At 44.0% G+C, this 13,573-nt stretch overlaps 1 protein-coding gene across 1 annotated transcript in view; it reads left to right on the forward strand.

The window, feature by feature from the left end:
* The first annotated feature begins 3,890 nt into the window (after positions 1 to 3,890).
* arsb (arylsulfatase B) overlaps positions 3,891 to 13,573 on the forward strand; it is a 79,468-nt gene continuing 69,785 nt past the window's right edge. Inside the window, exon 1 of the mRNA XM_059974466.1 lies at positions 3,891 to 4,213. Within this exon, the coding sequence (XP_059830449.1) occupies positions 3,962 to 4,213 (252 nt within the window). The 5' untranslated portion in view covers positions 3,891 to 3,961. The remainder of the gene's footprint in view (positions 4,214 to 13,573) is intronic.

Consider the following 13,573-nt stretch of genomic DNA (forward strand, 5'->3'; position numbering starts at 1 on the left):
TGGACCACCATCACCTAGAGCTGGAGGCTATGTCCACAGATCTGGCACTAAACTCGGTAATGCTCCCTGCGTTCATCTATGCTTGAGAATTAGAGACAACTGACTACCTATCAGCAGCTTTGCAAATTCACTGTAAGAATATACCAACCCATGTCAGTGTGCTCTCCCGAGCCAGCATCCCCAGTACGGAGGTCTAGTTACACACAGCATGCAATATTGGGGGGGGGGGGGGCATATCACTTATACACCCAACACCAGAACACTGAAACAGACATTCTACACCAGTCTCTATCGTGATGCAAGGCTGAGCTCAAAGCTTCCATGTAAGAACAAAATGTTCACTTACTTGTAAGCACATTTAAATGCCTAAATACTGCTGTGATTGAAGGAGCCTCGCTGTAGGACACTTTCTATATATAAGGATCAGTTTCCAGCCAAGTTTCAAGTGGATACCTGCTGGGCAACGCGGCAGCTGCTATTTTAACAGGGAACTGTTTATCTGCATTTTTAATTTCAGAACTGGACAACGCTTACATCGATACATTCAATGGAAGTTAGTTAAAGATCTGAACTTTTGGGAAAATCTTCAATATTCAGTGACACCTGGAACTCATTAAAAATAAAAATCTTGTTAATAATGCAAAACACGTTTTTAGATACAGTAAACTTTCTTAAAAATATTAAAACTGCATAAGTAACTCCACCTAACTTTGTCCTGGCAGTCAAAGTGTCTTTTATTCTTGTTCATTAGCACTGTAGTTGCACCAGGTTTAATCCAGTGCAAACTCAAAGTCAAGTATTCAGTGAACCCAGCTGTATTGGCGAAAGAAACTGACCACATCATAAACTACCTACCCAACTGGCCCATCGAACACCACTGCCCCGCTGCGGAACGGTCTCACTTCCTACAATGGCCTCATTGGCTATTTCAGAGCCCACAAAATCAAGAGGGGGAGCGAGTCATCTTTGGCCCAAGGGAAACTTCCGGCAATCATTAGAAATACTCAGATCAAGTAGTACCTGTGAAAGAAAGACAATTACATTTCAGGTCAGCGACCTTGCATCCAAACTCAAATTTATATTAAGCAAAGGATTGGCTATATTATGTCCACATGGGAATAACATAATAAAGCCATTTATCTATTTATTTATTTATTTGTTTATTTATTTAGAAATAAATAAATAGATAGATAGATAGATAAATAAATGGAAAAGGTCACCATAAATACTTTCCCTGCAGTGTGGAAAGTCCAAAAGTGTAATGTTCTGTTAAGTAAGCTATACTTGAAATACATTAGTTCTCATTATCAATCCGTAAAGAGTTAGGGATACAGAATTCCCAAGGATAAAAAGAAAGTGATGCCACCAAGTCCTCCATCAATGCATCTGATAACCTCAAATAAACAAATATGCCTATAATGTTTTGAAAACGTTGAAGTGCATTAATAAGAACATTTAAATACCTAAATACTGTTGTGATTGAAGGAGCTTCTCTGTAGGACACTTTCTATAAAAAAGGATGTTTCCAGCCAAGATTCAAGAGGATTCCTGCTGGGCAACACGGCAGCTGCTATTTTAATAATTTATCTGTATATCTGCATTTTTAATTTCAGAACCGGACAACACTTACATCAATATATTCGGGATTAAATTAGCTTTATTTGACGCATGTACACTGAAACGTACAGTGAAATAAATGCACTGCTCAGCATCAACAACCACAGTCTGAGGATCGTTTCCGATGCCCACAGCGCACGGACCCTAACTGTACATCTTTGGAATGTGGGAGGACACAGGAACACCCAAGGAAACCCATGTGGACACAGGGAAAACGGCCAAGCTCCTTATAAGCAGCAGCAGGAATCGAACTGCCACACCCAAAAGCTGTTTCTTGCTTACGTGATGGGTTTCTCTGTCAACTATATAACTTCTGATTATAGGCTTCTACTCCCTTTCAAATACTATAAATAAAGGAAATATTATTTCATATGGCAATATGAAAAATATCAAAAAATTAATATTTGAAATGTACAAGACCAGCCGTGAAGCAACCCTGCCGTGCCCACAGTACAGTATATCAATGATGATGATGACATTATTAGGTGGATGGTGGCATGACAAGCAAATCCAACGGTGATGAGGATGAAAATAGAGATACTAATTTTGAGGGGTTTGTTCCAGAAATGATGGGTCCTCCAGGTCAGGGGGAATGGTTGTGGTGCTCAGACTCCTGTTCAGAGGTGTTGACGTGGTTCGTTCTTCCTTCGGGCTGATAACCGTTGTGCTACTAGATGAAGGCTGGGAGGAAGAGGGAGTCTGGGAGCAAGGTGGTGGTGGGGAAGAGGTGCATGCTTGCAGTCTTTCTGCTGGCTTGTCTTGTGCACTGAGCATTGGTGTGGAAACCTGTACTGCCGCCTTCTTTAATTCCCTATAGATCTCTGCATAAGGAGTCAAAGCACGCTCTATATCCCTTTTGACTTGATTGCTACGCTCACAAGACGGGTCATATTTAAACAGTAAATCCATCAATGCTTTTGATGCCCCCATGACTTCTGCCATCTTCTCAAGTGTCCAGATGGGGGATTCCGTATCTTCCTTCTCTTCAGCTGATTCCTCGGACTCACTCTGTACTAAATCTTCCAAACGCTCCATTGTTATCTCTTTTCTTTCCAGTAAGTCGGCAACCTCTTCCTCCGCCATGTCGGAGAATCCTTCTCCTCCGGTTTCGCGAGGCACTTTAACGATGCGGTAGAGCAGCACCGACTTGGCCACGTTGCCAGCGGTGCTGCCGCACATCAGGAGGGTCACACGATCCTTCACGGCCTTGAAGCCAGAAGCCCCTTTCTCCCCATGTGAAATGTACGTCCGCATTGGCACATGCTTCCACCATGGCGCCATTTTGTCTGAATTAAAGACGAGTTCAGGTCCATATCCTTTCCCTTCAGCACGCTTCTGCAACTCCTCTGGATGGCCCTCGGCATCCTCGTGATCTGCTGGCGCCGTGTCCCCTCGCAAACTTACATTTTGCAACAAAAACCGCTTCCGGAAATTATCAAACCATCCTCTGCTGGCAGTAAATGTTCCCTTAGTGGTTGTCACACCCTCATCAGTGGCCTTTTCTTTGAGCACATGGTACAGTTCCAGAGCTTTAGCTTGGATTGATGCAAGATCAACTGCTGTGTTTTTCTGATTCATGCCCTCTATCCACATACTTAGAGCCTTTTCCATTTTCACCATAACTTCATCTCGCAACACATGAGCCGATTTTGCACTTTTGGGATCACTAAAGGCTACACTTGCCCGGATTTCTTTTGCTTTGGACTTGATTGAACGAATGGTTGATTCATTGACACCGTAAAACCGCCCAACCGCAGCACCACTTAAGCCGCTGTCCAGCTTATCCAGGACTTCCAATTTTTGTGCCAACGTCATCACTTTCTTTGGTTTCCTTCGTATCTCACTTGTTGATTTACGTTTTGACATATTAACACTGTAAACAGCACGACTTAAACTACAACAGGAAGAATTCGCGTGGAATTAAAATAATTATGCTGGAAACTCAGAGCAGACAACGTCTGCGGGGAGATAATCAGTTAACGTTTCGCATTATCGGAAGTCCAGACGTGGAACTGGACGAGACAACAGTGCACAGAAACTCCCGTTCTTCAGGTGCTTCTGTTAAAATGGGAACCAGTGGCTTATTTCGCGAATACGAAGTCAGCGAATAACGAGGACCGGCAGGAGTTCCTCCACGAAGGGCGCCTGCGCAGCAGCGGAAAGGAGCCGAAAGTGACCTCTGGACCAATCACCTGCCAGAGATGGGATCACGGGACCCGGTGATCCGCGGCAGTAAGGCTGGATCTTGTGAATGAATGACCGGACCACGTGATCAACCACATGACATCTCCCCGTGTGTTTGTTGTCTTCCGGCTACTCGGCGATCTTCCGGGCTTCACGGAGGATGGCGCGGCTGCGGTTGCCGTTAGTTTTACTTCGCCTTCATCTTCTGCTTTCCACTGCTGCTGCCTCCCGGCCGCACATCGTGTTCATCTTGGCCGATGATTTTGGTTGGAACGACATCGGGTATCACGGCTCTGAGATTCGAACCCCTGTCTTGGATAAGCTGTCCAACCAGGGGGTCCGACTGGAGAATTACTACGTGCAGCCCCTGTGCACGCCGTCGCGTAGTCAGCTCCTGACCGGCCGGTACCAGGTAAAAGATGCTGGGTTCAGTGTCCTCGCATTTAGAGAAGCTTTAAGCAAATCGTCCTGCTGGGTCAGGTACGTGTGTGCGAAGGGAGCTGGGGATTATACTTGAAATGCGGTGATGTTGGCTTAAAACGGATGCGGGTCTCTTTCGCCTTGAGAAGACTGAGGGGCGACCTCATAAGGACATCAAACTGTGAAGAGTTTGGTAGAGTAGAGTTGGAGAAAATATTTCTGCTTTTGGAGAAGAGTATCGTTGGAGACTTAAAATCAGAATCAGTTTTATTATCACTGGCATGCGACGTGAAATTTGTTGACTTAGCAACTGTAGTTATATGGTAGTTCAATGCAATATATAATCTAGCAGAGAAAAAATATAAAATAAATAGTAATAAATAAACGAGTAAATCGTACATATTAAAAAGTGCAAAAACAGAAATACTGTATATTTTTTTAAAAAGTGAGGTAGAGTCCAGAGAGTCAATGTCCATTTAGGAATCGGATGGCAGAGGGGAAGAAGCTGTTCCTGAATCGCTGAGTGTGTGCCTTCAGGATCCTGTACCTCCTACCTGATTGTAACAGTGAGAAAAGGGCATGCCCTGGGTGCTGGAGGTCCTTAATAATGGAAGCTGCCTTTCTGAGTCAACTCTCCATTAAGATGTTCTGGATACTTTGTAGGCTGGTACCCAAGATGGAGCTGACTAGATTTACAACCTTCTGCAGCTTCTTTCAGTCCTGTGCAGTAGCCTCTCCATACCAGACAGTGATGCAGCCTGTCAGAATGCTCTCCACGGTACAACTGTAGAAGTTGTTGAGTGTAGTTGTTGACATGCCAAATCTCTTCAAACTCCTAATGAAGTATAGTTGCTGTCTTGACAGTGCTTCTCCCTATAGATGCTGCCTGACCTGCTGTGTTCCACCAGCATTTTGTGTGTGTTGTTGTTTGAATTTCCAGCATCTGCAGATTTCCTCGTAGTTGCTGTCTTGCCTTCTTTATAACTACATCGACATGTTGGGACCAGGTTAGATCCTCAGAGATCTTGACACCCAGGAACTTGAAGCTGCTCGCTCTCTCCACTTCTGATCTCTCTATGAGGATTGGTGTGTGTTCCTTCGTCTTACCTTTGCTGAAGTCCACAATCAGCTCTTTTGTCTTACTGACATAAAGTACCAGGTTGTTGTTGTGGCACCACTCCACTAGTTGGCATATCTCACTCCTGCACGCCCTCTCATCACCACCTGAGATTCGACCAACAATCTCCAAATTCTACTATCATCAGCAGATTTATAGATGGTATTTGAGCTATGCCTAGCCACACAGTCATGGGTATAGCAAGAGTAGAGCAGTGGGCTAAACACACACCCCTGAGGTGCGCTAGTGTTGATCGTCAGCGAGGAGGAGATATTATCACCAATCCACACAGACTGTGGTCTTTCGGTTAGGAAGTTGAGGATCCAGTTGCAGAGGGAGGTACAGAGGCCCAGGTTCTGCAATTTCTCAATCAGGATTCTGGGAATGATGGTGTGAAATGCTAAGCAATAGTCGATGAACAGCATCCTGACGTGGCTGTTTGTGTTGTCCAGATGGTCTAAAGCCATGTGAAGAGCTGTTGAGATTGTGTCTGCCATTGACCTATTGTGGTGATAGGCAAATTGCATTGAGTCCAGGTTGTTGCTGAGCCAGGAGTTCAGTCTAGTCATGATCAACATCTCAAAGTGTTTCATCACTGTAGATGTGAATGCTACTAGGCGATAGTCATTAATGCAGCCCACATTATTCTTCTTAGGCACTGGTATAATTGTTCCCTTTTTGAAGCAAGTGGGAGCTTCCGCCCATAGCAGTGAGAGGTTGAAAATGTCCTTGTGTACTCCCGCCAATTGGTTGGCACAGGTTTTCAGAGCCTTACCAGGTACTCCATCGGGACCTTCTGCCTTGCGAGGGTTCACTCTCTTTAAAGACAGTCTAACATTGGCCTCTGAGACAGAGGTCACAGGGTCATCAGGTGCAGCAGGGATCTTCACAGCTGTAGTTGTGTTCTCCCTTTCAAAGCGGGCATAGAAGGCGTTGAGTTCATCTGGTAGTGAAGCATTGCTGCCATTCATACTATTGGGTTTCACTTTGTAGGAAACAATGTGTTGCAGTCCCTACCAGAGTTGCCGTGCACCTGATGTCACCTCCAACCTCATTTGAAATTGTCTCTTTGACCTTGAAATAGCCCTCTGCAAATCATACCTGGTTTTCTGGTACAGGCCCGGGTCGTTAGACTTTAATGCTACAGATCTAACCTTCAGCAGATGACATACCTCCTGGTTCATCCACGGCTACAAGAATTTAGTACAAGATAGTCACCAAGAGAGTTTGGGATAAACCTCTTTATATAGCAGATGCTGAGAATCTGGAACCTGCTACTGCAGGAATTGTTAAATCTAGGTACAGATGTATTTAAGGAGTATAATGAATTTGGGAATAAAGTTACTGCTAATATCTTTAATAAAGGAAATGACAGGTGGGGGTTGAGTGGTGTATAAATCCTGTTATAGACTGAATGGTCTGTTTATGAACTATTAATTCTGTGCACTACTCTGGTGAAGTTATGGGCAGCTCAATGTGGAAGTGGAACGGAATTTAACTAGAGCTGAGGGTGGACATCACAGATTGCATGGAGGCGATGCAATTGTGGAGGAGGACATATTAAGAGCACTGAGTGCAGAAGATGAGGTCGAAGGAGAATCGCAAGTATCTTCGCCTTGTTGGAGATGTTGTTTAGATCTCTGGTTGTTGGAGAAAGAGGAGGCGCAAGTGCAAGTGTTGCACGTCACACAATTGTCAGGGGCCAAGGAATGGTGGTTGGGAAGGAGGAGGAGATGACACTGGTGGTGGAATCTCATTGCAGAGGGCGGAAATTACAAAAGATAATGTATAGGACATGGACGATTCCAGGGGGAAAGATGACGTCTAGAGAGGAGGTGGTAGAAAAGCTACAAGTAGAGCAGGCTCCATCAGCCACAGTAAAAGAGAAGCCAAATTTCCTGGAAAAGGGGGATACTTCAGCTGGAAGGCCTCATGCAGAGAGGAGATGCAGCAGACACCTAGAAATTGGGAGAAAGGGGTGGCACTCATACAAGAGACAGGGTGGAAAGAGGCTTTGTCTGGGTGGCTGCAGGAGTCGGTGGTTTCACAGTAGATATCAACGGATGACTTATCTCCTGAGCTGGAGACAGAATTCTAGAAAGTTCAGACTACATTTATTATCAAACTACTTACTACCCAGAGATTCATTTTCTTGCAGCCAGTTACAGGAAATAAAGAAATAAAATAGAAATTTACGACAAAAAACTTCACAAAATTAGACAAAGACTCACAGTCAACCATTGTGTAAGAGAAGACAAACAGTGCAAATAAAATTAATACTGAGAAGCTGAGTTGTGAAGAGTCCTGAAAGAGTGTTTGTAGATCCTAGAATCAGTTCTTAGTGATGAATGAAGTTATCCACACCGGTTCAAGAGCCTGATGGTTGTAGGGTAATAACTGTTTCAGAACCTGGTGGTGTGGGACCTAAGACTGATTATTAAGACGAAGACTTAATGATTTAGATGAAGAGATTAAAAGTAACATTAGCAAATTTGCAGATGACACAAAGCTGGGTGGCAGTGTGAAATGTCAGGAGGATGTTAGGAGAATGCAGGGTGACTTGGACAGGTTGGGTGAGTGGGCAGATGCAGTTTAATGTGGATAAATGTGAGGTTATCCAATTTGGTGGCAAGAACAGGAAGGCAGATTACTATCTGAATTGTGTCAAGTTAGGAAAAGAGGAAGTACAACAAGATCTAGTTGTTCTTGTTCATCAGTCACTGAAAGTAAGCATGCAGATACAGCAGGCAGTGAAGAAAGCTAATGGCATACTGGCCTTCATGACAAGAGAAGTTGAGTATAGGAGCAAAGAGGTCCTTCTGCAGCTGTACAGGGCCCTGGTAAGACCCCACCTGGAGTATTGTGTGCAGTTTTGGTCTCCAAATTTGAAGAAGGACATTCTTGCTATTGAGGGAGTGCAGCGTAGGTTCACGAGGTTAATTCCTGGAATGGCAGGAGTGTCATATGTTGAAAGATTGGATCAACTGGGCTTGTATACACTGGAATTTAGAAGGATGAGAGGGGATCTGATTGAAACATATAAGATTATTAAGGGATTGGACATGCTAGAAGCAGGAATAAAGTTTCCGATGTTGGGGGAGTCCAGAACCAGAGGCCACAGTTTAAGAATAAGGAGTAGGCCATTTAGAATAGAGTTCAGGAAAAACCTTTTCACGCAGAGAGCTGTGGATCTATGGAATGCTCTGCCTCAGAAGGCAGTGGAGGCCAATTCTCTGGATGCTTTCAAGGAAGAGTTAGATAGAGCTCTTAAAGATAGCGGAGTCAATGGATATGGGGAGAAGGCAGGAACGGGGTACTGATTGTGGATGATCAGCTGTGATCACAGTGAATGGGGGTGCTGGCTCGAAGGGCAGAATGGCCTACTCCTGCACCTACTGTCTAAGACTTCAGTACCTCCTGCCCAGTGGTAGAGGGCATGGGCTGAATAGTAGAGAACCTTTGAAGGGTGCTGCTTTCTGTGGCAGTGCCCCGTGTGAATGTATTCAGTGGTGGGGAGGCATTTGGCTCTGATGGGCTGGGCTGTGTCCACTACTTTCAGTAGCCTTTTCTGTTCCTGGTCATTGTTGTTTCCAAACCAGGCTGTGATGCAACCGGTCAGGATGCTCTGCATGGTGCATCTATATAAGTTCGTCAAAGACCAAAGGCCTATACTGTCAGTGGGGAATGCTGGAGGTGTGCGACGGGTTGCTGTTCAGGTGGGGGCAGTTGTCCAAAGGTGACAGACATCTCTTACACCTGGTGGTCCCCCGAAGGTCCTGTGCCACGGTGCTGTGGTTGGTGCATGGGCTGGTGGCAGGCTGCATAAACGCTTCTACTGGCCTGGTTACAGGCGGGACGTGGAGCTGTTTGTGCACTGCTGCCATGCTGTGACTGAAAAGTTTGAGAATGTAGGTATTGGACTGAAAAGTTTGAGAATGTAGATATTAAGAAAGAGGAAGAGCTGGAGCTTTTAGAAAGCATCAAGTTGGATAAGTCACTGGGACTGGATGGGATGTACCTCAGGTTACTGTGGGAGGTGAGGGAGGAGATTGCTGAGCCTCTGACGATGATCTTTGCATCATCCATGAAGATGGGAGAGGTTCCAAATGATTGGAGGGTTGCACATGTTGTTTCCTTATTCAAGAAAGGGAGTGGAGATAGCCCAGGAAATTATAGACCAGTGAGTCTTACTTCAGTGGTTGGTAAGTTGATGGAGAAGATCCTGAGAGGCAGGATTTATGAACATTTGAAGAGGCATAATATAATTAGGAATATTCAGCATGGCTTTGTCAAAGGCAGATTACGCCTTGTGAGCCTGATTGAATTTTTTGAGGATGTGACTAAACATGTTGATGAAGGTAGAGCCATAGATGTAGTGTATATAGATTTTAGCAAGGCATTTGTTAAGGTACTCAATGCAAGGCTTATTGAGAAAGTAAGGAGGCATGGGATCCAAGGGGACATTGCTTTGTGGATCCAGAACTGGCTTGCCCACAGAAGGCAAAGAGAGGTTATAGATGGGTCATATTCTGCATGAAGGCTGTTGACCAGTGGTGTGCCTCAGGGATCTGTTCTGGGACCCCTACGCTTTGATTTTTATAAATGACCTGGATGAGGAAGTGGATGGATGGGTTAGTAAATTTGCTGATGACACAAAGGTTGGGGGGGGGGGGGTTGTGGATACCGTAGAGGGCTGTCAGAGGTTATAGTGGGACATTGATTGGATGCAAAACTTGGCTGAAAAGTGGCAGATGGAGTTCAACCCAGATAAGTGTGAGATGGTTCATTTTGATAGGTCAAATATGATGGCAGAATATAGCCTTACTGGTAAGACTCTTGGCAGTGTGAAGGATCAGAGGAATCTTGGGGTCTGAGTCCATAGGACACTCAAAACTGCTACGCAGGTTGACTCTGGTTAAGTAGGCATTGGCCTTCGTCAGTCATGGGATTGAGTTTAAGAGCCTAGGGATAATGTTGCCTAATTAGTTCTAAGGTAAGGACATCGTTTGGCACAGCTTTGTGGGCCGAAGGGCCTGTATTTTGCTGTAGGTTTTCTATGTTTCTAAAGCTTTTGGTGACGTATTGAGTCTATGCAAACTTAACAAAAAGTAGAAGCACCAACAACAGTAGAGGTGTGATTGTGTCTTCTTTGTGATTGCACATTTCTTGTAATTGCACTTGTGTGCTTTCGGAAATGGTCCATGTGAGTTTGAGAGAGGTGCTGTTGAGGGCAGCCTTGGAACTGGAGACTAATGGAAGACTTTGAGTTCAGTAGGGAGCCTAGAGAAAAGGAAGCCTGATGTAATGGAGAAAACCAAGCACAGAGTATACTGGTATACTTTATTAGCATGTTGGCTTGCAAAATAAAATATGAAGAATAATCTAGAAAATTAACAAAGAACTTACAGATGACCCGTGAGGGAGTAATTAATATTAGAAATTCTAAGGTAAGATGTTGAGTTTAATATCAAAGCTATTTAATGTGTTAGGATCAATAAATACCGGAAGCCTTTAACAACAAGGAAGTGGTGTGGTTGATTGGAGTGACGGTCCTAAGTTGGATAGGATCTTGGTAGACATGGAGGCTAGCCGTTCAGGCAGCTTCCCATCATTCTCTACTGAACTTCGGCGCCAAAGAGCCCTGTTCCTCTTTGCCGTGCTTCTCTCCCCAGTCTGCTATCCTACTGTAATTGTTTCTGCTACCTCAGTCGTAAGGAGTGAGATGAGCATTGTGACTGAGAAAATCCCTGTGCTTCAACAGCAGCGTATCATGGCGTGCACTCTGTGGCCACTTTATTAGGTATCTCCCACACCTAATAAAGTGGCCGCTGAGTGCTGATGTTCATGATCTTCTGTTGCTGGATCCCATCCACTTCAAGGTTCGATATGCGCATTCAGAGATGCTCTTCTGCACACCACTGTTGTAACACATTGTTTATTTGAGTTATTGTCGCCTTCCTGTCAGCTTGAACCAGTCTGGCCATTGTGCTCTTAATAAAAGGGCTTTTTTGTGCACAAAACTGCTGCTCACTTGATGTTTTTTGTTTTTTCACACCATTATCTTGTAAACTCTAGAGACTGTTGTGCATGAAAATCAAATCCCAGATCAGTTTCTGAGATACACAAACCACTCTATCTAGCACCAACAATCATTCCACTTAGTCACTTAGATCATATTTCTTCCCCACTGATGTTTGATCTGAACAACTGTACCCTTTGACCATGCTTGCATGCTTTTATGTATTGAGTTGCTGCCACATTATTGGCTGATAATATTTGCATTGATGAGCAGGTGTACCTAATGTAGTGGCCACTGGGTGTCAGCCAGTAACAAATACACGCCACTAGGTGGCGCTGCTGCTCCACACTTCAACTTCTTGTCACGTCGCTTCGAATATTGTTCTGGGGGTTAGCGGGACCGCGGGAGAAGTGGAATTTGAATAAGGTTATTATTTTTACTTTATGTCTCAAGTTACAGTTGCAGTTCCAGGAGCTCAGATACCACAAAGAGGAACCAAATGGGTGCATACATTTTTGACGTTAAAGTTGAGAGAACAAATGGTAAAAAACGATGGTAGCATGGTGGTAATTACTGTTCCTTCACAACTCCTGGTATCAGAGTTCAATATCGATCTCATCGTTGACTGTCTAGTCACATCCTCCTTGTGACTTCCTGGGATTCCACTAGGTGCCCTGGCATACTCCCTCGTCCCAAAGGTGACTTGTAGATTAATTGGCCAGTAGTGAAGGTGTGTGATAAGAGTCAGAGAATTCCTGGATATGTGAGGGGGAGAGAGAGGGAGATTTGAAATGTTGGGATTGAGACAGCTTGCAACCCGACATTCTTCTGTGACATAATAAATAACTGACTCAGTGGGGGAAGGCTATTGCTACACCTATCACTTTCCACCTTGTACTCTTCCCCTCCCCCACCTTTCTCTGGCTTCCTCCCCCTTCCTTTCCAGTCCCGATGAAGGATCTTGGCCTGAAACATCGACTCTTCATTCCATTCCATGGGTGCTGCCTGACCTGACTTCCACGATTTTGTGTTTGTATCTCAATCTATTCCTTTTAATTAACATCTTGAATTAACAGTAACTTTGTGCCTATTTGTATGATGTTATGGTCATTGCTATTATAAATCTCAGCTAATTTGAACTCTACCATAGTGGTTTCCTTTGGGGAGACAAAAAACATATATAAAAGGAATCTGAACTGTAGACTGAGAGGATAAAGGGCTCCCATCAAGTCAAACATAAGGCATGTTCTTAGACTGAAGGTGCCAGCTGTACAACACAGCTTAAAAATTATCAGAAGAAAAGGCCACTGCGGTCTTATCTGAATATTCCATGCAGGTGAGTGTTACTTCTTTAAATCCAAATTCAGGTTAACAAAAACAATATCCTTTCTTTTTGATGGTTGAGAACAAAATCAACCTTGAACGTTCGAGAAAGCAAGATCTGAAGTCTGTTTTCCACAGAATCAGGAGTGCTGGCTGGCATCAGTCGGAATGCACACCAGGCTCAAACCTGGGAAACGTTGCTGGTGTGAATACTCTCTGCCCACTGCAGTGCCGGGTAATATAGTCTAGTATCTGTTTTGGTGATGTAGGTGATCATTTTAATTGTGAGTATTAACCGTTTGGATAAATAGACTCAACTACTTGTTTTTGTATTTGGGTCAGGTTAAGTCACCAATCTTATCAAAAATCCAGCAGATTATTCTACAGTACTTTCTGAGTGTAGTTTAGCAAGGTAGTTGGCTTACTAAATAGTTTGTCATTAAAATTGAGAAAAGGTGTTTACAGGAATGATATTGCTGGGAAGTAATCCACTGTCTGTTACTTTGAGTTTATCTCAGCAGCAATGTCTGTGTGCAGTTATCCATTTAAAGGGACCTCTTGTGTTTACAATTCCTTTGTGTAGTGATAGCCTGTTCTCAAGTCAAGTCAAGTTACTTTTATTGTTATTTCGACCATAACTGCTAGTACAGTACACAGTAAAAACGAGACAACAATTTTCAGGACCATGGTGTTACATGACACAGTACAAAAACTAGACAGAACTACATAATAAACAAAACAGAGAAAAAAAAACACACACAACAACTACACTAGACTCCTACCCAGGACTGCATAAAATGCACAAGACAGTGCAGGCATTACAATAAATAATAAACAGGACAGTAGGGCAAGCTGTCAGTCCAGGCTTCGGGTATTGAGGAGTCTGATAGCTT

This window comes from Hypanus sabinus, chromosome 7, assembly GCF_030144855.1.
Source record: "Hypanus sabinus isolate sHypSab1 chromosome 7, sHypSab1.hap1, whole genome shotgun sequence".
Classification (NCBI taxonomy): domain Eukaryota; kingdom Metazoa; phylum Chordata; class Chondrichthyes; order Myliobatiformes; family Dasyatidae; genus Hypanus; species Hypanus sabinus.